Here is a 27,370-nt window from a genome sequence, read left to right as displayed (position 1 = left end):
AAGTTTAATAAAGTAAATATTTTATTCAAAATATCGTTATTCGACTACGTTAGAAAATGTTTCAATTAATCCAGAAACTTTAAACTAAGTCAATTTCCCTATAAAGCATTAACAGTGAGTAGTTAATGACTAAGAATATTGTATTAAAAAAAAAAAAAAAAAACTATTGGCTTACACTCTGGAAAACATATGGTGAAGTTGGAATTATAGAATGCATGTGATATCTCTCGGTACATTCTGAAATATCCTTTACTTTATCTACTACTATTTGTGTACCATTCGATTTTAAAAACGTGTATGACGTTGGACAAAACCCGTTGATGTCTCTCTAAAATAAAACAACATATAAATTAAACATTCAATTTGATTAAAAAAAAAAAAAAAAAAAATGAAACACTATCAACCTCTGCAACAATGTGATGAATATCGAATCTCTCCATGCGATTCTGAAACGTGGATAGTACAGCTTTTTTTATGTTTAAAGCCCATACCGGTTCGTCATCTTTGGGACAAACCGTGCTAATATGGCCATCTTGGAATGAAAATCTGTTGAATAATTTGTTTTATTCATTCGAAGCACTTAAATATTTGTGTACGTATTTCGTCAAGTATAATTGGTTTTGATAGTCACGTTTAATTTCTAATTTAAAACTCAATGAAATGCACACCTACACTATTGTATAATCATAAGGAACTTATTTATTGAAAATTAATAAGAAGCCAAGACAAATTTCTACCCCCACCCCCACGCCAAAAAGTCACCCAATTATTACTCAACTACAAGTACCCTAAAACAATCATATCGTCGTGAATATTTGTTTTATAATTAATATAATTTCCATTTTCCAATTAATAATAATTTATGTGGTGTAAAACAAATTTTCCCAGTTGCGTGATTATTTTGCAATCACGATATTGCAAAGCTTACATTTTCATTGACATTTATTTTTAAGTAATAATAATTAAGTGAAATAAACAAAATGAAACGATAAAACCAATTTTCGTATCACTAAAACTAGTTATTAAAATGAAATTCATCATATTATATTATTTTTAATTTTGTTAAAAGACAAAACCACACCTCAACATATTTTTTTCCAAATCTTCATATAGTACTTCGTCATCTGATCTTAAATAGTTTTCTTCATCCACAGTATTGGAGTTCCTTGTTTTGACTCCTTTGTGAATGCTAGTATCAGTAATCTTAAAAAAAAAAAATACGTTATTATTACGTCAAATTTCGTAATGAATAAACTTGAATCGTACTCACAAACATGAACCCATCACATTCTTGAATGTGTATATGAACTTTGAAATTAAATTCGGCGATCGATGCTGTGTTCTTGGACTTATCAAACGTCGTCTGTGTACTGATGGAATGTTTGTACACATAAATGGTACCGGGTAAGAAGTTAAATTTTCCATCATCTACGATCAAAAATAATTAACAATGTGTTAAAAATAAACTAAAATATAATCTCTTTGTGGTTTTCATACTAAAACAAGCAGATCTTGAACAACTGTTATGTTTGGATGTGATATCTGAAAACAAAAAAATTTTCAATAAAATTCCTAATCCCAAATAATAAATATATATATAAATAATATAATAAATATGCAATTATATTATAAACATTGCAGTATCACGATAAACATAAATATCAACCAGATTAACAAAAAAAAAAAAAAAAATTAAAAAAATAGTTCTCTTATTTTTATTTTTGTTGATCTATAATAGTATGAATGTAATAAAATATTACGTACGTAATTTTCCACTAATACAAAAGATATAATATTAAGCTGCTTCCATTAGATATCTTAGGCCAATATTAGTTAAAAACAAAAATATTTCATTAGTCAAAAAACACACATAAATTAAAAACCAATACATTCATCGCTCCACTCAAATTCTAAAAGTATGATAAAATACGAAAAATTTGTCACTATGGGAAATATTGCCCCTTTTAATCTGTAATGGAGGTCGTTCCACTGCACAGCATATTATTACACTTGTTATCTGAATAACACAGAAATTATATTTGTGGCTTATGATATTATATTTTGTTCAAGGTATTCAACAATAGCTTGTAATAATATGTTTATTATCTGTGTATTAGGTATTTAGATTTATTTAAGTGGTAATCAAGATTCAAGAGTCAAGTAGCTTATAAAATATTAATAGCAAATAATATTGTTTTTATTGAGACTTGTTGTGTTATTAAAATAGGTATTTTATTGAATATAAATTATATATTATTATAATAATATGCTATCTATAAATATGAATAATTTGATAAGAACATAAGTATTATTATAATTATAATAATTTTCATTGAAGATTTTCTGATTTATTGTTTGGATTGAGTCATGTTTACAATTATTGTGTAAATAGGTAGGCATTCACGTGATTAAAATATATGTAACCGCACATATAAATTGAACTTTAATCGAGTTAATATAAGTCAATCATTTTGTCGCATTCCTTTTATTGAAAACACTGATTAACACGCTTAGATATATTAACACTTTGAGTGTTTATAGAGTTGACATTATTATAAGTATCTTCATATAATAGATAAAGAATTAATTTAAATATTTATAAGCTATATTATAGACATTAATATATAATATTATAATATTATAGCTGTATAACTCGACTGCGGCCGGGAAAAATACGAATAAACATAAAATACTGCGCTATATTGACGTATCTCGGTTTTAGTGTATCTCAGTTCGAGCGCGAATCAGCATCTTACGTACTTTGTGAACTAAATAACTAATTCGAGCGGGATGAGCAATATCCGTTTGTAGCGTATTGGATAGCTTTTAGTATATTCTCAAACATGGTTCAAACAACTCTCTAAACTTTTCTACCATATCTAAGAACAACTACTGAAACTTTTGGCAACGTCAGTCAAGTAATTTTGTGAGTCTAATAAATAAAGTATAATAAATTTAATATTATTTTATTTTATTTGAGAAAAAAATCTTATAGTAACGCGTGGTGGGTCGACTAGTTTATACCAATTACTTTTTTATTAAATTTAAATTCTATAACCACTAACAACCCAATATTTAAAAAAAAAAAATGATTTGATTTTCGTGATCCAAAACAAAATTCACGTATGAATCACCCTATAGCAACTTTATAAGGGTTAAAAAAAAAACTCCACCCCTGAGTCTCTAGAACTTCTTTTCTCTTTCTTCTTCTTCTTTTTTTGTATGCTATGTCTACAACTGACAACTCACGTCTCACATTACGAGCAGCTCGCTTTATTTATTTATTGAAAGTAAAAGTTGTATCTCTCTCTCTCTCTCTCTCTCTCTCTCTCTCTCTAATTTTAATGGAAATCGTACTGGTAATCCTGAAATTAGCACATTCAAATTTAGTATTTACGAAATATTCTCTTTAGCCTATAGTATTAGTATAGATAAATAATAAAAATATGATTATGATAACTAGATATTAATGTTGATGACTTTTTTTAAATTTTTTGTCTTTTAATCTTGCACAATAATTTTTAGAAAAAAAATTGATTTTATGTTTCATAGAATATGATTATTTTAAATTGTTTAAGTAATTTTTTCATATTATATATTTTCTTTTTGTAATTTATATGTACTGTAGGTGATATTTTTAAATTTTAGATTTCAAATAGCACTTTCAATTTTTGAAAACACTTTTATTAATAGTGAAAAGATTTTGTCATTTTGTCGTGAAAACAAACAAATGATAACTGACGGTTTTAAAATTAATTTATATGTTGTATGTATAAGTTTACTATGGTATTTTACTAAAATTAATAATTATAAAAAAAAAGGCAAGTAAGTACCGCTTTACTATACATTAGGTGTCAAATGGATCACTAGTATGGGGGCATATGTTATTTGCGCCAAAAACAACCGGAAGAAAATGTATTTATGCAATTTGCGCCACTTTTTAAGGTTGTAGTCTGCACCACATAAAACTAAATAAAAGGAAATTATATAATTTGCACCATTTTTTACCTTCAAAAATTGTAATTTGCGCCATTATTCGCCTTATTTAAATTGTAATTTGCTAAATAACTAAACATTTTTTTTTACAAAATAACATATTATTGTATTTTTAATCATTGATAAATCAAGTTAATTTTAATAGTTATACATTTCTAGAAAATTATTAAAAGTAATTAAAAAAGTATGGTTGTGTTAAATTTGAATTCAATGATATTTCATTGTATACAAAAAACGATTCTAAAAGGAGACGTTCTTCCAGCTTACATCACCAAGTATATTTCATAATATGTATTTTTGTTATAACTATTAAAGAGGACTCAAAAGGATTCAAAAGATTTTGAAAACTTTATAGTAAATATAAAATTATAAAAACGATTTCGAAAGAAATCACGTTTTTCCTTAATTTTTTTTGTTTTGTTTTCCCGATTAGTATGGAGAATTTTTAATTTGTAGTTACCTATCTAAAGTATAAGTTAGATTAAATTTTCTTTCTAAAACCACCCCTATTTTTGAAAATTAAAAAATTATATCGATTACTTATTGTGTACTTATACGTAAAAAATGAAAACAAAAAAAACACCTTATACATCAATAGGTTTATTTCTCTTTACTCAGAATCTAAAATAAATTCTTTAATGTTTTATACTTCCTTGTTTTAAACTAAAAATATTAATGATTACAATGGTTATTTTTTTCTTTATTTCTCATGCGAATTATGGACTATGCTTATGAATTATTATAGCTTCACTGCAATAGCTGATTTATGTAATAAAGTAGAATGAAAAAATTATAATAAATGGAACAACAATTTAATAAAATACAATAAATTACAGCTAAAGTTGGGACAATAAAATATTAATTAAATCGGGAAGCCAGATAAGATAACCAAATAAAAAAGAAACGGATTTATTTTTATTTTTTTGTTTCCGGAATATACAATTTATACAACAAATAAATGTTTTGTCTAAAGTATACTTTGTGCCAGGAGTTTGGTAGTGGTAGAAAAATATACAATACATAATGACATCACCCGCTCGTGAGTCAAGCAAACAGGATTTATGATAAGAATGGAATTAAGTAATAGGAACTCTTTGAGCTGTGATGCAATATTTCTAATAAAACAAGTCGATTTTAAGTAAGTACATGGTTTATAATAACTACAACGCAAACAAACAATAATAAACAAAAAATTAATTTAACAAACGGCTATACTACGTCGAATCAAGATATACATTTTGTAATCATAGAACTTTCGACAATTTTATACCAAATTAAACCAATGATTAAAAAACATAGTGTGGAACTATGTAGAATATAGAGCTATATTTATGAAGCGCCCGAGTCAGCCACAGTATATAATAGGTACGTATTAACGTGTCGATTTGAACTTACCTTATATGCATTAAAATCGAAAAAAAATAATAAGTAGTGTTCAAGAATTTATAATTAAAATATATTTTATTTCTATTACAAAATTAAATTAAATAAACAGCAAGTAGTAGGTGCTATAAACAATATTAAATTGTATTTAATAAACAAAAAATATTGGGTCCCGTAATACTTAATATATTCCACCCAGAGGCAAACAAAAACATAATAATTCTGGTCTTCGAACTAGGTACCAAAACCTGGTCAATATTATGGTTAGATGGGCTTATTTTTTTTCAACGTTTCTATTGTTACATTCTCTTAGTACTGTTAGAAATTCAAAAATCAAATCACCCAAAGTCCTCTATATTCGATTTGTAATCTAGACAGGCTCTGAACGAAATGCGTAGAGGTTTTTTGCCGTCCTCTCAGTGATAAGTAAGAAAAAAATCAAATAAAATCACATGTCATTGTAAAACCAATGCACTCGACAGTCCATTCGGAATCTAAAATCGGGACAGTGATCACAATGTCTGGCACTCGAAACTCAGCATGGCCTCGGTCGGGATTTACATCATGATAATAATAGTGCTTTGTGTAAATATAGAGCACACAATAATAGTATTATTCTTAACATTATGAATACGATTAATAATCGCTTTCTAAAAACTATTGTATGGATTTCACTTTATATGGATGCGTTGTATGTACATATTGGTGTTTTTATTTTTACGGTTTCATGCAAAATAATAAATTGGAGCATTGTTAAGCATACTGTATACAACTATAGAATTTAGCCTGGAGATGAATAATACACGATCATCCAATTATTTGTTAGTACCAACTAACATGAAAATATTTTATACCCATACAAAATAATGTTATTACAGCATTTTACATTAATAAACCATGTATTTTCAATAATAAAAATTTCAACGAATTTTGAAATTATTAAAAAAATATATGACCACCAATATTGTCAATTTAAAATCATAAAAGCAACATTCAACGTAAAATATCTAATCAATATTCTTTTTATAAATGCACAAGTGGGTTTAACATAACAATAAAAATTATTCCAAGTAATTTTGTTAACTTTATCAGACTTGTTGTGAACATAATTTAATATTTGTATAGTATATACATTGAATACGTGAACATTTATTTCTAATAACTATTATTATTCATATATTATTATTTTATATTTGAACAAAAAAAAATTAATAAATAGAAGAATGTAAAATTATATTTTTAAAACAATCAATTTATTTTATTATGAATTAACAAGTATAATTAATAAGATATGTACTTAATAAAATGTATAATTTATTTTATAAGTGGTATATAGCTTTGATGCAAAATCTAAGGTACATACATTTTATAAATCGGACTATTAAAATAATATTGGTCCCTTTAACTTTAATTTAATAATAAATACCTAATTGATAATGATCAAAATACTAGGAACAGTTATTAAGGTAGAGATTTCAATGTGTTTATTTATTAATACATAAATATTAAAATTATACTTGTATAACTGTATAAGTAACCTAATATCAGTAGGTATTACTTTTTACTTATTTGTGTAATGTGAATTATATTGACAGCTACTGAAGTAAAAAATATTGTTATGGGTATGTTCAAAAACAAAATTAAAAGATAATATATAGTAATTTTTATACAAAATACGTTTATTAACATTTAGATAAAATAACCTATATAACATTTTCATGTTTGATTTTAATTTTATAAATTAATATTGCTGTCATTATTTTTGTTTCAAAATATAATTTCAATTTTTTAAACAATTATTTAATATGCCAGACAAACAAAAACTTACTTATAAAAATTTTGAAAATAAGGAATTTTATACACGTAAATAGAATAAATTATGATGAATTATAGATGTTAAATATAATTTCTTTTTTGAGTTTACTTAAAATCTTAACTTATTTAACCAATAATATAAACTTAATAATTCAGTAGTTCATTTAACTTATTCCATTTTAAATAAAACTTTTTAACGATTCTAAATGATAAATTAAAATATATGAATATACAAATTATTGGTAATATATAAAAATTTTAAACAACCACATAATTATGTGCAAAGCTCTATTACCTACATTAACACCAACAGCATTTGCACCATTTAAGACTTAAGCGATATCCCTAAATTAGGTTGACAAAAATTTTGATCAAGTAATAAATATTTAAAGAAAAATTATGATATAAATCTTATAAGCAGGGCTAGGATTTCTATGTATTTGCATGTTTTTCCCTTAAGTCTACAATTGATTGGTTGTCAGATATGTCCAGGATTTGGCTTTTTTGTTCACATTAGAAAATTTAAAAAAATATATAATAATAGTATGTAATAAAAAATAACTAAGTAATAATATAAACTAATATTTAAAAAATTTGTTTTTTCATATTTTAGTAAATAAAATGCATATTTTACAATTTTTTACTGCATAGAAATCCTAGCCCTACTTATAAGGTTGAAAAATTCAAATTATAATGTAATTAAACAATATTATATAAATAATATAATACCTAGTTTTGACAAATATGGAATTGAACCTAAATTATTATAATTTTTATATCTATATTTGCTTATCAATTTCAGTAAATAATTCATCAATAATTAACCAAATAAATGTCGTTAGTCAAAAGTTACAGTGAAACTCATACTGATGCATAAAAAATTTACTTTGTATAATAATTATTTCAAAACTTTTCAATCATTTTATAAAATTACGTGTTAACTGGTCTATTATTTGTATATTAAACATTCATAATCTGATATTTTTAATAATATTAACGTTTTTTTTAAATATGTGTTTTAACTTTTAACATAATACGAATTCAATGCAAAACAAGAATTTAAATATATACTTATATATATTATACTTATCGTTATCATTATAATATTTTGTTAAAAAAATATATATTTTATATATTTAAAATTATATAATATAGAGAATTTTTATAAATAAACATAAAATTAATTTCGAACGAATAGTTAGTTAATTAGTTCAAATTATTTTAAATGTATACATGTGCATAGTAGTGGACCAACATTTTACGGATTTCCTCAGTGCCACTCCATTCAACTCATATCAACTTTAAATTTAACACTATTAACCAGGTACCGACGTGGTTACATTCGAATTGCCTCCCAATTTTAGTAGATAACCTTTTTTTACTCGAACTGCCTCCCATAGCAAGTCTAGACTATTAATTAATATATCAATAATTGTACGTATAAAATTGATTAATATATCGATTTCCGTAATATTCAAAAATATTATTTTTAAAACATGCATTATTTTCTAGATCCATTAATTTGTCGATTACAAAAATCTTGTTGACCACTGAATATATAGTTAAAGAATAGATAGTCCGTCATTATAAACAAACTTAAGTTTTTGACTGTACGCCTAACAGAATGATATTCAGACAAGGCGCCAAGGGGGTGAAAGATGTGGCTCTAACCCCCCCCCCCCCACACCAACTAAAAATATATACAATATAATTAAATTATAAAATATTATAAATATTAAATTGAATTTATTATAAATTATAACAATGAATTAATGAAATTTGAACAAATAACATCTTTGGTCTTTTTATTATGGATTAACCTACTAGTATTGTCTAATAAGGAAAAAATTTACTACAATTTCAATAAAATATATTTTGAAATTTGTAAAATAAGAAAAAATATTTTATTTTTTTATTATTACCTTTATTGAGTACTAATAAGTTCCTGGATGAAAATAAACAAACAAATGTATCACAAATCATTGCATTAAAGTTGAGTCAAAAAAATTCATCTCTTCATTACTTAACACAATTACTTTAATTTATATTTATGAAATGTGAGTAAAAAAACATAATCATTCATTCACAAAGGTATGTAATATATTAAAGTAATAAAGAAATTGTCATTTTTCTACATCATTATTATTATAGTTGTTGAATGTCTGTGATTAAAAATTTTTTTACATAAGGTACATAGAAAATATTTGACATTATTCTTAAAATATTTTTAACTATTCAAAAGTTTGTAAAGTTTGTAGCAAATTATAGCTTATAGCTACATTATGTTATGTTATATGATACGAAAATATTTATATTTTATTTAAATAACCTCATTAATTGCTGAAAAAACCTTAGCCCATGTAAAAAAAATATTTGCCCTACTCTCCCCCCCTCCCCCTGGAAAAAAATTCTAGTGCCGTGCTTGATGATATTTCATCTAAATTATTTAATGTATTGATTATTTATTATTTTTATTATTATTAATTATTACTGCTGAGTCGGTCTATTTACTTAAACATTATAATTATTTATTAATATTTAAGTAATCTTAATTGACATTAAATCAATTAATATTGACTCAATTTTCTCAAATTAATTAATTTATATAAATATTTCCTATAAACCAATTAATTATATAGCTATCGAAGGCGATTCCAATACAAAAAAGTTACTACCTAAATAAGGAAATAATTCAAGTAAATGATATTTTGGAAATCGGAAGGCAATTCGTGAACGCCCACCGAAGCACCGACTTGTTTTTATCTATACATAAAAATTAAAAATACATACAAATAATGTTTCTTTAGCTTCTGTTTATTTTAATTTAACTCGCCGTAAGTCTATTACAAAATAAATAATAATTGATTACTTAACATAAGCAATCAATACGTTTAAAAATGTTTTGTTAAAATCAACTAATTTATCAAGATTGTTTCTAAATGTCAAATTGAACAAATAGAAGCCAAGGCAGAGATAATTTATAAGCGTTAAATCTTGGATTTAAATTATGTTTATTACTCAGCAGTCATTATAATATTGTTCCATAATCCACTTGATTTCATTATGAAACAATTAATATACACCCTCAATAGCAAAATTAATAAAATCTAGATTGAGCATAACAATATTATTTTCTAAACAATCAAAATTCAATTATTATCTTAATCATTAGACTAGTGCACTTGTTGGTTTTCAAAAAATGACATTCAAATCCAAAAAATTCGTTTAAAATTCGAATTCGATATTAACATCTAAAAATTTAACTTCAGGTACTTTGGTACTTATAACTTTAGTCTATAATAATTTCAAGATTATTTTAGTTAAAATAAATTGAAATTTTTTTTAATATTAAATATTTTATTACAACAATAAATAGTAGTATTTCAAATTCATTAATAATAGATAATAATAATTATGTAACAATAAAAAAAATATTCACAACGAATTATCAAGAAGTCCATTATCATACAGTCAGGGAACTAAAAATTAATAATTTATACATTTAATAAATGCATTTATTTATACAGAAATTACAATCCAACATTTTTTTAAATAAAAGTTGTCATTTATGGAAACTGTCATACAACGAAATTAACGATATATAGATTTATATACATTTAGATTTTCATGTATTTGATCGTATCGATAATGAATAATAATCAACGGATACTCACATGGCGAAGCTGTATCCAATATGATGAATAGCGTCAAGACAATCAGACCATAGATGTGTTCGGATTTCATTTTTCCCGATTTGTCTGTTTTAAAATTATATATATAATACGATTACATTCTAAAAAATAAAATTAATATGATTTTTCACACATTATAAACCATAGAAAATGGTCTGTCCGATAAAAGAAAAAAATTACCGCGAACGCAGGAATAAAAACAAAATTATGACAATAAAACGTGGCATGAGTTTTGTTACTAAACACTGACAACCAGCATAATTTTCTACAGACGGAATTACATTAAATACATGCGTCAAATATTTCAAGTAAATAAGGTAGGCCGTTATCAAGTTCAAAGGCTATGTTTGTTAGAGATACGAATGTTCTACATAAAATTGTTAATCATTGGCTATGTGTTATACATTTATAATATTATATGGTACAACGCTCACCGTGTGTAGGTACAGCTTAAATCGAATCATTATTGCGTGCATACACGATAGCACTATTACCTATTATAGCAATGTAGCATCCAAATTACCAGGAACAATAATCGTTTTGCGATTAATGATTTTCTAATTATTTTTTTAATAAATACAAATGAACAATGTTTTTTAATCGAAATAGTGGAGCATCCAAAAGTGAGATACTGTTTTCTCCACTATACATTTTCCTCTACAAAAAAATATGTCAATTATCATTTAGTTCCATTAGTTACAAACATTGTTTTTGAATTAAAATGATGTCCATTTTCCTCCAACTATTGAAATTAATTTAATAAAAAATTACCAATATTAACAATGTTGTAATTATATATACTGTATAATTATAAAGGGATATTATTTATATTGAATATAATATGACAGCAAAAAGACATTACTTTGTTATTTATTTTATTTTTTATTAAATTAAATATGACAAACAAAATATTCTTAATTCTTTATTAGAGGAAAATGGTCAAGATTTATTATTATTATTATTATTATTATTATTATATTTATTTTTTATGTTTGTGTATGTATAAAATAAACAGTGGAGACAAATATATATCATTATTGAAGAAGAATGGGTAGTATGAAATAAATAGTTAACGTAATAATTATGAAAACGATACGTTATTATAATTGTATTTAAAAAAAAATATGATCCTAGTCAAGGCCCTCGCTACAATGGTCATTGGTATCAACTACCAACACTGTTTAAATTAAGTATTTACATTATTTACAGGTTTGGTTTAATGTTAAAATGTACATAAATAATTTTTACTTTTTACTTAAAAAAGATTTTTAAATACTTATAAATTAGTAATAAAATTAAAAAATTAAATAAATTATTAATGAACTGTGCATTTATAAAGGTACTTTTATTTTCATTTTTAAACACCAAATCATCATCATCATTATTATAAAATCTGAGTATGTTTTTAACAACCACAAATGTCGAAAGCAATATGAAATTAAAGAAAAAAAATTGATTTTTTTAAAAATCCTATGGTTTCCCCTGAATAATTTGTTCGTGTGTCTAATTACACGGGTGTTTTGTGCTGCTATCCGTGGTATATTCGCGTAAACAACATAGTATGGAAAACGTTATAAAATAGTAAATAAAAACATTTCTAGATTGACATGACGCAGACACGTAGACAAACTACAATCAGGGCTAAATTACTCAATACTCAATAAATTGTAACCTGTAGATACAAGTTATAATTTACTTTAAAGTAATATATCAAAATATATTTTACAGGTTACTAACCTAAAAATAAATCTAAAAAAAAAAAAATTATTTTATTAAATAATTATAATTGTTTTATTATTTAAAACAAAAATGTATTTAAAAATAAAAATTATAGAACACATATATAAAACAGGTAAAATAAGTTTTTGAAATAAATTATAAAATATTAATAAATATAAATATAAAATTTGATTAGATTTATTATAACAGAATTTCATTTTACGAATACATGTTTTTTAAAGTTATTATTATCTGATAAATTTGGCATAGTGCAGAAGAATAAATGGATTTATATTCTATATATCTTAGATATTTCAATATTTTACAGACAAATTATTATTTACAGAATATTTATATGAACAAACCGCAAAGATTTGTTTTTATAATTTAAACATTGCATTTATTTTAAATTAACTTTTATTCTTTATATTTACCTAGAGTTGTTGACTTGTTGTTGATTCTTAAAATAAGAATACAAGAAAGTTATTTTTTTTTTTCCTTAAAGTATACAAATTTGCTATATTCTGTTGATCGAAAAACTACACACTAGCTGATGATTAGACGGCGAATGTTTAACAATATTCATCTTAATGTGTGCTTGTTGATTATATATTTTAAATATTATAAGTTATAACACTTATAATAAGTGTAAATATACCCCAATTATTGTGAGACAAATACGATGTTTTATTAAATTGTGCAATCTAATTGTATTGTTAATTTTTTTTTTTTTTAATGCATTAGTGTTTTTGTATCTATTCATTATGAATTACACCTCAAAAAAGTATATAAATGTAAGATGCAAATTGCTTTGTAAAAATGTAACTTGATTAATGATTTTACATAATATTAATATCTCAGTTATATATCTAAGTTATATGCATATCTCTTATTTAAGGCCCAGCTCTATCTACAATATAAAATATGAAAATGTATATGACTGTGGTAACAGAATTTTAAACTATGGTAATAATATTATACTGCTTTAGTTCAATAAATGAAAACATTTATATATTTATTTTTACATATTTACCCTCAAATTCAGCGAGTGTCTCACAAGTTACAGTGTTTGTTACAATATAATCCATCTACACAACTTAAGTTTCAAACTTATATAACTATTTAAATACACGATGGAAAGCAGTAGTAACACTACAAGTTATTAAAATATTTACACCAATTTGTTATGTATAATAATATTAATTAAATCTTTTTGTTTTTAAGAAATACAAAACAGAAAATATGTTTATTGCATGTTCTGATAGACCAAAACATGTTTTACAGTACAGCGCAATGCATAAAACTCTAATAATTTTCCAAGACCATAATATACTTCAATAATATTAAATATAAAATGTTATTGATAAGGAAAATAAGTAACAGTGTAACATCCTTAAATTAGGTAGTGAAATCCATCATGAGACACATAGCCTGAAACTTGTTTAGAGAGAAGTAATAAAGTCAATGGCGGTAATAAAATTTACAAGGAGCGTTAATTATTAAAATAAAGAAATAACTGAAAAATATAATTTCATAACATTATAATTTATAAAATTACATCTTCTAAATATAATTTTGTTCAAATTTATATATTTATTTTATAAGAGGGATTCTATTATTTTTTAATGAAAAATTTACAATGCATGATTTTATAAAATCACAATGTTGTACAATATTTAAATAAAACTAGATTAAAAAAATACTTTCTATGTGAAAAATGTTTTCTAGAAATAGACAAATGTGGTAAATTATATACATACATAGGTCCTTTTTAACAAAATGTTGTGTTTTGTAATTGGAAAATAAATTTATGCTTGTTAACCCTTTTTAATAAAATATATTTATTATATTTTATTAAAATAAATAACCAACTTAAAATATCTAAAAATTAAAATAATAGTACTCGGTAAAGAATAAAAATAAATCTACAAGTAGGAAACACTCTATTACACAGCAGGTTTCAAGTAGGTACACCTTGTTATTGAGTAGGTCAATGTAGTAGTGTAATGGATATGTTAAATTGAATGTAATGATAAATCATTGCATACAAAAAAATGCTTCCAAGCGGAGACGGACTGTCAGCATTATTATAGTAAGTATTATGTATATAATTATTAATTTCACTATACATTCATATTACTACCTATTCTAGTAATTTATTTTGCTGAAATAAATAATACACGGTGGGTTTAATTAATAATTGTCGAAAACATTATTATATTATTATTAAATTTTTAGTCAATAAGTATTAGATACTTACCGTAGAACAGTGTCAATAATAGTATAAATTAATGGGATTAATAGAATTAATCTAAATATTTTAAAATTTGCATTATGTATTGTAAAATATAATGAAATACGTTAAAGTTTCAAGTCCCCGACCCCCGTGAATAATATTTCTAAATAACAACAAAATAACTAAAATCGTTATTCTCGTTTAAATATCCAATTTTGTTAAAATGTTATAGAAGGGACCTATCAAATAGTTAAACCAGTGGTTTTCATTCTTTTTTACCTTTTTTTTTTTTTAGTCATTATTTAGTTTTTTGAACAAAACCTTACACCGCCCACCCAGTTTAAAAATTACTGCGTTAAACACAATGAAAATTTATACGAAATTAAATATTTAAACGAAGAATAACGATTTTCTTTATTTTGTTCCAATTTAAAAGTATTATTCATGGGTAATTTAACCTTTTAAAGTATATTATTATATTTTACACACAAAATGACATTTTCGTGTATAATGTTTTTGTCAACAATTAATTCGACCTATCGTATTACTAATAATAAAATAAATTGCTTTAATAGCAATATCATAAAATATACTTAATGATAAAGACTAATTCAATACGTGTCTTTTTTTTACATATTATGAACCCAAAATTATTAGGTATTTGTACATTATTGTGTTTAATATATAACTATTAGTTATCACCACAACAATAATAATTCCAAACAGATCTTCGATCAATATGCAGGACCTATATGCACCTATATTTTGTTGTTGCAGTTGCGTTCATTTTACAAAATAATATGTACCGAGCTCATAAACTGATGATTAAATTAATTCGTTCTCGTTTTTAAATAATCTCGTACTATTCAAAAATATTAATAACGAATTACAACATTTTAATAATTGTTAATTCGTTATTATATTATATTATTTGTGTTCCTATGATTGATATCTAATAGATCAAAAATTCGGCATCTAACTTAGCTTCTAAATATATACATACCACTGGGTATCCTCCCTAATCTTATGATTGCATGTTATCGTTTATTATTTGTCAACTATCAAACCTATTTAATGTAGAAACAAAATGTATAGATTTTAGATTACTTCAATAAATAAAAATATATATATATACATAATACATGATACTTGTTTGATAATAATTAATAATACGTTTAAAACGCAATAACATAATATTATTAAGTGCCTTATGCCCTTATTCATACATAATCATATTTTTTAGATTTATAAATCTCACGTGGTTTTATTTCGTTCTTAAAGCCGTAAAAAGGATAATATATCTATTATTTTTTAATGTAAAACGGATTATAAAAAAATATTTAATTTTTTCCATTATTTAATTTTTTATTTATCAATATTTAATAGGCATACATATATTTAAATTTATTGAAAAAAAATTAATTTTATTTATAAACTATGAACAGAATTAAATCGTTCTTATAAAAATGACGTTAATTATTTTATTTTATATATGTGTTTTACACTTACCGTATTTCACTAGTTCGTAAATATTTTGGGGATTCGTGCATAATATTAATAATATTATATTATTACAATTTACAATAATATTTTGAGCACTTTGTATTGTAAATATACACAAATAGAATATTCGTTTAGTTATTTCAAAAAATATTTTAAGTTCTATAATGGGCTACTGTTTAACATTCGATTATTTAAAATAACGTGTAATTCAATTCAGTGGTGGTTTTTGAATTAATATCTAATATTTTCTTATAATATTTAGTAAGACAATAAAAGGTTTAACCCATTAATAATTTACCACTTAAAATTTAATTCTTACATAAGCGAAAAAAATAACATAGCATTTTAAAATTGTTTAAAGTTACAAGACAAAATCCACATTTTGTTTTTTGTTATAAATTATTCGTCCAAAACTTCATCAGTCGTTAATTTTGAATCTGTGTGAATTACACATCATAGACCAGTACCTAACGCGTAAGAGTAAATTGTACGAAAAGAAACCATATTATAATAACTGACATACATGATACATTGAATATTCAAATTTCAAAGAATGTTGTAGCCTGTAGGTACCTAATTTTAAAATAAGAAATATTAAGAAATATTAAAAATTACATTTACGATAAATAATCATGTACTTAGATAAAACTTTAAATTGACTACATATAATATTATTAGGATCAAGGATCATGTAAAATAATATGGATAAACACTTTGTAAATCAAAAAGTAAAATAACTTTAAATATTTGTTATACATTTGACTAACCTGAATTTTAAATATTTTTCAAGATTGATTCAAATTGTTTGAATGCGGATAATCTTAAATCAAAAGAATATTAATTGTTAATAAATTCGTAACTGGTAGGTAACTAACAAAATCGTACAAGACGACAATTTACACGTCCGACTGGCGCGACGGCTGAATATTGAATAGTGTATCAATAATATTGTCACTTGTCAATTTATCACTTCTAATAAAAGTTCTTCGAAGTTCGAATGGCCGAACGCTGTTGTTATCAGCAAATTCCAATAATATATATCGTAAACGTCGTCATTTCGGAGAAAATATGAATACTTAAATAGCCGTAACAAAAATGTAAATATACTAAATACTGAAATAACCAGGTGTATGTAGGTAGGTATATAACCAACATATATTATAAAAATCGTAACAGCTACTTAGTCAAAGACTAAAAACCCGAGCGTTCCGAGCGAATATAATATCCCAGCCTAAGTCGTAAAACCGCCACTGATAATTCATTGGTATCCAAGATTCGAATAAGAAATTGCTCAAAAGTCTAAATTAATGTTTTGAATTGTTTTCATGTCGTAATATTATTTTATACTTATTTATTTACATAATTATTTTTAATGTACTTTCCATAGATGTGGTGTACTAATATTAATATTTAGTAGCATATAATCAAGACTTTAAAATTACAAATAAAAATGAAAAATACTTAATTATATAGGTTAGCTAACACAGTGTTTCTTAAACTGTGTTCCGTGGAACCCAGGGTTCCGTAAAACTCAAATGCTTTTTTCAAAATATTTAAAAATTATTTTGAACAAATCTAACTACAGAACAATTGGGGACAAATCGTATTAAACGTGCACATTTATAATAATACTACTATATTTTAATATTACATTGTTAATGTTGCCGTTTACTGTCATGTTTTGTGTACCCTCCCCTTTTTTGAAGATAATTTTCACTAGGGTTCCACATAAAAAAATACTATTGTTTAGTGTTCCATGATTTCAAAAATTTTAAGAAACACTAGCTTATAATATAAGTATATAAAAATTATCATTCACTAAGTGTAATGTTGAATAATATAATATGTTTTGATTATATAGGTAAATTATTATAATATTAAATATTTTGTAATATTTTTAGGTAACTAATATTAAACTTGTGAAGTACCTACTTACTTAATTTTGTCGAGTAATATTGACGACCTTTTAACATATAGTTTGAACTTTATATTAATATAATATTTACTAATGACCAATGTCAAATAGTACTTATTAAAAAAATAAGAAGAGTAAAGATATTTTTCAAAATAAACATATTATAAAACACAATATTCAAGTATAGTTATAATAGATAGTAGGTATTATTATTACACAGAATAAATTACCAATTTGTTCATGTTAGTTCATATTTTATGATTTTTATTTTTTTAAATAATTTTAAAAAAAAGGTAATACTAATTTGAAAATAACTAAGTTGGTATAAGTGTATAACCATTGAACTATATTTTATAGAAAACATGATAACATAACATAACCACGTTATACTCCTTAAATGGTATACGAATTCTACGCATCTAAAATGCTGGTATATATATTATATATATTTTAAAACTATTCCTAAAATTATAATTTTTATAATTAATTCATTCAAAAAAATCAAGGACCAAATGGATTGGATATTCTTAGTGAATCATTGTATATTACACCTACATTTTATCAAAATCAATTGTCATTACTTATTAATCTTTAGAGATATAAGATATAAGTGATATAACTAAAATATTCCGATATTAATATACTTATTAATTATTTATAACAATATACACACAAATACACAATGCACCACGATAGGTATAGTCGGTATAGACTTTTGGAATTATGATTTCAACAATGTGTCATTATACCTAACTTTTAATATTATATTGTGTTCGGAAATAACGAATAAAATATGTCACAAATGTTATGATTGTATTGGAAGCAAACTAATAATAAAATTTAGAAAATTTAGAAAATCAATTATCAAAAACAGATGATTACTTTTTAAGTAAATTTATATTTTAAAGTAATATAATTATATTTCACATAATTTTTAAACAAACACATGAGTACTCGTCCTTATAAAATAAATTGAAGAATAAAATTAAACACTAAGTAATTATAAATAATTTTGAATTAATGATTTTTTAACACCATTTAAATTTTAAAGTGTTGAAATCATTTTGAAACTTATTTTTAATAATTGACAAGTTAATTTATTGGAAATTTAAAGAAAAAAAATTAAAATATTCAAAAATCAAGTATCTATCTCGCATTTTTATAAATAGTTATATTAGTAGTATTGGTATCAGGGGCGGCTTTTAGGGGAGCATAGAGGCCAAGACATCTTGCTCTTTATTTTGTCAAATATTTTCATTGTTTGATTATGTGTACCTAATTTGTATAAATTTAATGTAAAAAAAATAAAAATATCCCCCCCCCCCCCCCAAGAACTAAAACCGTCCCTGATCGGTATAGCGTTCTTTAATTTGTTTAACGCTATATTTAATAAGATCACGTTCTCAATATTTATCAAAACACAATAATAATCTTACGATTTCTTGATACTTACCACTTACCTACCGCTACCAGACTCTAGAAACTATATTACATACCTACACTATAATTTTTTAGCATATAAAATCATCGTACAGTATAGTGTGGTGCTTATTTATTCATTTATTTATTTAATTTTTTTATTCTCTTGTATCCATCCAAGCAATTTTGATACAGATTTGCAGCATCATTTTTAGATAACAAGAAGATATTTAGATTTAGCTATAGAACATAATATAATATACGATCGACCAAACTCAGCTGCCTCTTGAAAACAGCAATAAAATATCACCGTGGCGCTATCTGTTTGAATTGTAATGAATTTAATTTTAGAACTATTTCACCACCCGGACAACCATTGGTAATTTATCGTACTCCTCTGTTCGCAAGTACTAAGTGCTAAAAGCCTAAAAATGTACATATTTTTGCTGAACATGATAATTTTTATAATTTAATGTATCGAAATGCATCTACCACATTAAATACTTGAAGTATAAAGTGCCAGGCGTGAGAAATAAAGTGGTAATTGTATAATGTACCTATCTATTAAGACCAACTTTAGACATTGAATTTTAGTGTTTTAAGTAACATATAACCTGGATAAAAATATTTATTTATGAAGTTTTTGTCATTAAACACAAATGATGTACAATTATTTGTGGTTATATTTTAATATCTATAAAAAGGAGTATTTGTATGTGTGTAATGCCTATTCAATAATTATAAGGAATAATTTTAACATCGATATAGACACTAGACACAAACTTGAACGCACAGCAACGAAATACACATTTGTTATGTTGAGGAACCTTGTATTCAATTTTTAAGTTTATTGGTTAGTACATAGTATACATTCGTTAATCGACATAGAAATAAGAAACATTTAAAGAAAGAAAAAATCAAACACAATGTATGGAAAACATAAATATAAACTGTTTGTGAAAATTTTAAAGTAGGTAACTAGTATTAGTTTCTGTGTTATATATAGCAATATAAAAAGTCGATTTGTTAAAAACTTATTTTGTGTAAACATTTCTGTTTTTTCTCTAATTGCTAAAAAGTACTACGAATTTCTTTTCTCTTGACTACCCAAAATACCAACTAAATTAACTTTCTTATCAGAAAATATATTGAAGATGAAAGCCTTTTTTATTTTTTTCTATTATAAAAATAGTCTTCAGACACAAGAATAAAAAACACACACACGACACACATTAACACATCAATTTAAAATCAATGTATTTGTCGTGTCACTAAGAATCTAAAAATTAAAAAATGCGAACCATGCGATTTATCTGCATAGTCATGAAATACCATAATATTAGCATAATTGCATTAATAATATATATTTTTACGTATACGATCGTATATAATATATATTTTATATTACATTGAATTTTATAGTTATTCAAAGTTTTATAACAATAAATAATTAAAATAGATTTTTAACCCACCACACTTAAAAAAATAACCTTAAATAATTAAATTTATACCAATGATAACATATTTAAAGGTCTAATCAAATTTAGGTAATTTAAATAGTAAAATACATCATTGTTAGAATTAATTTGTTTGTCAAAATTGATTGATCCACTAATAAAATAAAGTTCATCAAAACATTAAAAATGTCGGTATAGCACTATAGTAGGTTTTTACTGTTTTTAGTGAACTTACATCGTCATTGAGTAAGTTATTATAATGATAATTAATGCATACCTACCAAAAATTGTTCTGAGTGAAGACTCTGTGACCACTGTGTTAGACTACATCCAAAGACATTTTTTATTTTTTTAATAGGTAATTTATTTTTCTATTACGACTGGTAGATAGATATAACCATTTTTTGCAAAAACATTTTATATGAAAATAATGAAAAATATGTACAACATAATAGTATTATGTTATAATAATTAGTATAATATTAAAATATGTAAATATTATTATTGTTTATTTAAACGTCAATTAATACTTTAATACTGATAGTATACATTACCGCAGAATATTACATGATTTATATAAATGTAGTTCAAAATCAATTTAAATATTTTTAAATGATAGATATTATGTAAGAAAATTTAAGTTATAATGCTATGATCAATATAATCATTAAGGTACCTAATGAAAAATCGTAATTCTTCGTATAAATACCCGATAACACACCAACAATTTAATTTCAAATAATTATAAAAAAAACCTATGACTATGTGTTTTATATTTTTTATTTTTTGTAAGTACAAAATATGTAGAGGAATCTTATGTTTATTGTTCAAGTTTTTTGTTTAAAAAAAAACATTTTATTAATATAAATCGAAAAGAATAAAAAATAAAGTTTAAGAAAGTTTAATTATTTTAATGCTTCAAAAGTTGGTGTTAGACAAAAATAAACCACACATTAAAAAACCATTATATTTAAAGCAGAGCGCTAAATCTTATAAATAAAATGTAACTAAATAGTATACTCGTACATAGGTTACCTACATAATATATAAAAAAAACCATTTATAAATAGAGTGGTTTTTATTTTTTAAGAGTATCATATTAATTCAAGTAAATGTGAGCATTAACTAATTAAAAAGTTAAACATTATAAACACTTTTCTAACAAAAAAAATCAAATTATTTTATTAAACATATTTATGTACCTAAATCAAAACGAGTAGTTTTTAAATTATTAAAACCCATTATATTGATAGATTTTTATTATAAAAACTCAATACCATTGTTTTTTTTTTATGTATACACTAGCAATATTTATGTATTCAAAAAACTCTACTATAGAAAAATCATGGCTAGGCGTTTATTTAGTTATACTACTGCTTGTTAATAATATGTTAATAACTTTGAGCAGTGTTTTTGATGTTTGCAAATGGAAAATTAGTTTTAACAAGTTACCTAATATTATTTTAGAAACATTCAAATAATCATATGACTTTTATGTTACTAAAGTTAAAAAAAATATTTGTTAGAATGGTTTGAAGAATAACTTATAATAATGCAATAAAAATTATAGTAAGGTTCTTACAGCTAATGTTTGAGCTAGAGTGCTAGACTAAGACTTTATAGTATTAAGAAGAGACCTAAAAATAAAGACCTATAGAAATTGGTAACAATTTTTTTTTTTTTTTATTAATTATGAATATTTATTTATAGATTATTAGAGTATTACTTATTTGGTACAATACATTTTTATTTAAATTATTAATAAGTTAATTAACTTAAAAAATATATAACATACACAATAATAAAAATATTTACTATTACCTAATTATTATATTTTAATTTACACGAAAAGTGGTGTTAAATAATAAATATGTATATATTAATCAGTTATTAATTCTAGATTGTATATATTAAGCCAATATTTGGTGTATTTTAAAAAAAATAACTAATATTATATTTTATTTAGTACTAACATTCTATAGCTATTTATGAATTTTATAATAGCAAATACTATAAAATTTAAGTCTTAATTACAAGTTCTAATATCTGTTTCACAATTTGTTCAGTTTTTTTAAAAGAGAACTAAATCTAACAATCCTGTTAAAATGTTCAGTATATAATGCAATGACAAATGTAATGTATAAAAATATAAAATATTAAAATATTACCTGAAACCATTGCTAAACTTACTAATATTATTCATTATTGATCCTTACAAGTTACAATATTAATAAGATGATAATATTAAATTACTTTTTTATTTGATCAGAATAAAAAAAAAATGGTATTTAGTATTACATCTAAAAATATTAATAGACATTCGATTATTATATATACTTAATAATATGTAATATAATTCGATTATCCATAAAAAAAAATATTTTTTAAATTAGTTTTTAATTTCAATTAAAGGACAATACGTAATAAAATAACAATGCTGAAATCGTATACAGTATATTTTGGTATGATGTAATCGATTTCCCAGAATTTTTTTTGTTTTTTTTTTTTGGTTTTTTGGTAGTAGTCTTTGGAGTTTCTGTCGTGTCCGGTAAATCCGTAGTGTCCGTAGAGTCCGTAGTGTCCGTAATATCCGTTATAACCGTTGTGTCCGATGTACTAACTGTAGTCGGTGTGTATTGAGTGTATGGTGTATCCGATCTTATAATATTATGTATCCATTTTCTATAATAGTGGAGGAACACATGGACAGTCTGAAGATTTTCACTGCCACATATATTTTCTATATCACCTTTATAATTTATTGCAAAACTACATATTCCATATAGCAAACCATTGCAAATCATCGGACCACCGTTGTCTCCATCACAAGTCGTATTCTCGCCTGGTATCGTACACAAATATTGTGGCCATGTGTTTTTTATAGGATTACTATTTCAACATGTGAATTATTTAAATCTTGACTGAATGATTTGTGTTTATTACCTTTTAGATCCTCGACATGCTTTTCTACCATGTTTGACAAAAACATTACTCATAAATCCTTTTGAGCCCATAGTACCTTCATTAATTAAACCAAATCCAATAACTGTACAATTGAGGATTTTTTCATCAGTAAAATCACGAGGAGTTCCACCTATTTTTATATATTTCTTTATTTTTGGAAACGGTTCATTAATCTAAATATAAATATAATAACAATAATATATATTATAACACGCCTACATATAAAAAACATATTTTTTTATAGAGCAATATTATGTAGTATATTATAAATAAAATATAATATGAAAAATTAAATTAAAATATTTTTTATTTTATAATTAAATAAATATGAAGAATACAAAAGTAATTAAATGAATCTCTTTTTAGAATAGTGATTCTCAATAGACGTTTCTCCGATGAGAGTGGTGGTGAAATATGCAATTGATCTAAGATTGCTAAATGCGTAGGTGGACCCAGGAGCAGGTGTTAGAAGCTGACCACAATTTTTTCCACAATATTTTTGAGTTCCTATACTAACATTGTTGGTTAACACACTAATTATATAACACTATTTTTGTTTGAACAAATATATACAACAATTGTCATTTAAAAAATTGTCACTCTACTGAATCTTTATAAAATATAGTATCTTATTAGTTATTATAAAAATATACAATAATTATTAATATTAAAAAATATACAGTACAATTCACTTTTTTTAAACGTTTATAATTTGCTTCTGAATTAAAATATCAAAAATCCTAGATCCTAAATAATAATCTAATAATACTTCAATACATTTATTTAGGATGTTTTATAAGAATTTATATATTTTCGTACCATAAATAACATTCATTACCTAATCAAATATTATTAATGGAATAATCTAACCATGTAAGTATTATCTTGTTAAATTTAACTTAATATAATAATTTCGGTGTAAAAAAGTAAAAAACAACTATAAACTGCAACAATAAGTTTTAAAGCTGTTTTTTAATTGTTTATATAATACCACTTATTTCCTTTGTTAGGGTCGGAAAATGTCTACTACCTAATGCCACAAAAAATATAAACCCCCTTTGTAACTGTCAAATTAGTATTTCGTTTTCAGAATATAAAATAAATTAAGTAATTCAAATTAGGCTTTTTTAGTTAGTTTATACTACATGAGTGACCTCTTGTTACATAATCTGACATACATTAATTAATGCTTACTTTTAATACACTAATATCTCCTTTTATAAATAAATGTTTATTTTCAGGGTCATAATCTTCGTGTATGTACATTTCAACTAAATTTCGGGAAATATTATTTTTTAACCATGTACCTTGATATACCTGTATTAAACATTGTGATATTAATAAAAATGAACTTATAAAATGAGCTTCGTAGATTATATAATATCATGTGGTTTATTTATGTAGCTATTATAAGGTATTTACTTTAATATAGTCTATGTCAATACCGTAAACACAATGAGCAGAAGTCAATACGAACAATTTTTTTATCAGCGAACCTGAGCAGGTCTTCTTAGTATGGTTAGGATATTTTATTTTAATAGAAATTACATACGGATAATCATCTACATTATAACTTTGGCCGTTGTATATAAGGCCTTCATGAATATTGAGCTTGGTCACGTTAACTTCAAATTTTGCCACTTTAATTACCAGTAATAAAATGAATGCAATTCGCATCGTGTTTTAAACGATTGCTGTTTGCTGTTATCGATAATACATTTTTCTCTTTGAAATTATTCATATTTTTTTTTCTTTTGACCAGTGTTTTATAATTTACATGACAACTAAAATAATAATAGTAATAATAATAACGAATGCATATATATATATCTAAATCTATAAAGCGTTATACATAAAATCTGGTTGGTGATAATATCTATTATTGACAATAAACCATGTTATTATCATAACATAATCTTTTTTTAAATGTTTATAAAACTATATTATTTAATCAATATCCAATAATTATGACATAATATTGGCACATATGATATAAATAACGGCCAACGGGTTCCTTAAATAAAGAATTTATTCCGATTTGAACCAATGTAAAAAGGGGAGTATATGAATATGATTTGTTTCCCGCCAGTATATTTTATAATAAGTTCTTTTGTTTTTAAATTTTTTTAATGTTAAACGTCCTAGGTTAAACAAAATAGTTGAAAATTTTGTTAAACACAAATTATTTTTATGCATAAACTCAAATGTTGATTCTCTAACTTGGTTAGTTTTATAAATAGAAAAAACTTATTATACAAAAAACGTTTTAAAAAAATAACCTGTCCGAATATGTAGGAAAAAGTAGTGTTTACATTTAAAATTTTGAGTTATATTGCGCATGTACAAACCAAAAGTGTTAAAAAATTGAAAATCATAAATAAATAAAAATAAATTTAAGTACCCCCCTACTCCCTAGGCGCTCCAAAATATTCACTTTAATACAAAGTCATGCAGCTGAGATATTTAGTCGTACCTTAAATCGTGATCACACTGTTTATAAAAATCACAAAAGTCGTATAGGTACAAGATAAAAATACACTGTATAAATGATAATGATGGTTGAGATCAGCGAGATCAGTAAAGTGGTGTTAAGACCCAGGGACGGACAAGGTAGGGCCGTGACCCTACTTAAAAATGCCTGGTCCTACCAATGGCCCTACCACTAGCCTAACCTTAAACATTATAATATACTCATTTTTAATTTTTATGTGGCCCTTCCTTATAATTGTTGGCCTCCGCCACTGATAAAACCATGTATTGCTATAATATTTTAAGATGTGACTTCTTTTGATTAAATAGGTATATATTCACATATTTATCTGTGTTTTGTATACAATTTTTAAGCTATAAACATAAAAATTTCAAAATGTTATACATTTTGAACTACAAAATAGCATGCAAAATATCATAACAAATATTCTCAACATTTTAACTTTAAGTGCTTACTTTAAATATTTTTATGCTGCGAAAAGAACATAATAAGTTTTTATGATTATTTATTTTTAGTTACTCGCGACAGACGCTAAATCTTCGTGCCCCTCGACGCAAAACCGCACGCGTCGCTAGGGCACCTCTAGGCACCTAACCTATCCGGACGAAAGGTAAATATTGTACACCTGTCACGCGACCAAGTAGTTATTGCTTTAACGTTATCTCACAATATACCCATGTATGAGTATCAGAGTATATGACGCAGTCGCAACCGAACAATATTATGAGTGTATACATTTGTTCAAACCCGAATGCCTCTTCCAAACCTTCTGCAACGGTG

At 24.2% G+C, this 27,370-nt stretch overlaps 2 protein-coding genes across 2 annotated transcripts in view; both read right to left on the bottom strand.

The window, feature by feature from the left end:
- Window positions 1-11,149, bottom strand: part of LOC132927772 (uncharacterized) — a 104,079-nt gene extending 92,930 nt beyond the window's left edge. The window contains exons 1-6 of the mRNA XM_060992365.1: window positions 10,869-11,149; window positions 1,498-1,542; window positions 1,271-1,428; window positions 1,082-1,203; window positions 405-546; window positions 176-328 (exon numbers count right to left, since the gene is read on the bottom strand). Coding sequence (XP_060848348.1) covers window positions 176-328; window positions 405-546; window positions 1,082-1,203; window positions 1,271-1,428; window positions 1,498-1,542; window positions 10,869-10,938 — 690 coding nt within the window. The 5' untranslated portion in view covers window positions 10,939-11,149. The remainder of the gene's footprint in view (window positions 1-175; window positions 329-404; window positions 547-1,081; window positions 1,204-1,270; window positions 1,429-1,497; window positions 1,543-10,868) is intronic.
- A 416-nt stretch (window positions 11,150-11,565) lies between these two features.
- Window positions 11,566-25,776, bottom strand: LOC132925145 (chymotrypsin-1-like). The gene is made up of 6 exons (XM_060989567.1): window positions 25,522-25,776; window positions 25,294-25,416; window positions 24,079-24,272; window positions 23,753-24,024; window positions 23,556-23,671; window positions 11,566-11,628 (listed from the first exon to the last, which is right to left on the bottom strand). The coding sequence occupies exons 1-6, from the start codon at window positions 25,774-25,776 to the stop codon at window positions 11,566-11,568; spliced, it is 1,023 nt and encodes a 340-aa protein (XP_060845550.1).
- Window positions 25,777-27,370: the final 1,594 nt, after the last annotated feature.

Source organism: Rhopalosiphum padi, chromosome 3 (genome assembly GCF_020882245.1).
Source record: "Rhopalosiphum padi isolate XX-2018 chromosome 3, ASM2088224v1, whole genome shotgun sequence".
Lineage (NCBI taxonomy): Eukaryota > Metazoa > Arthropoda > Insecta > Hemiptera > Aphididae > Rhopalosiphum > Rhopalosiphum padi.
The sequence above is the reverse complement of the archived record's forward strand: the minus strand, read 5'-3'. Positions and strand labels throughout refer to the sequence as shown.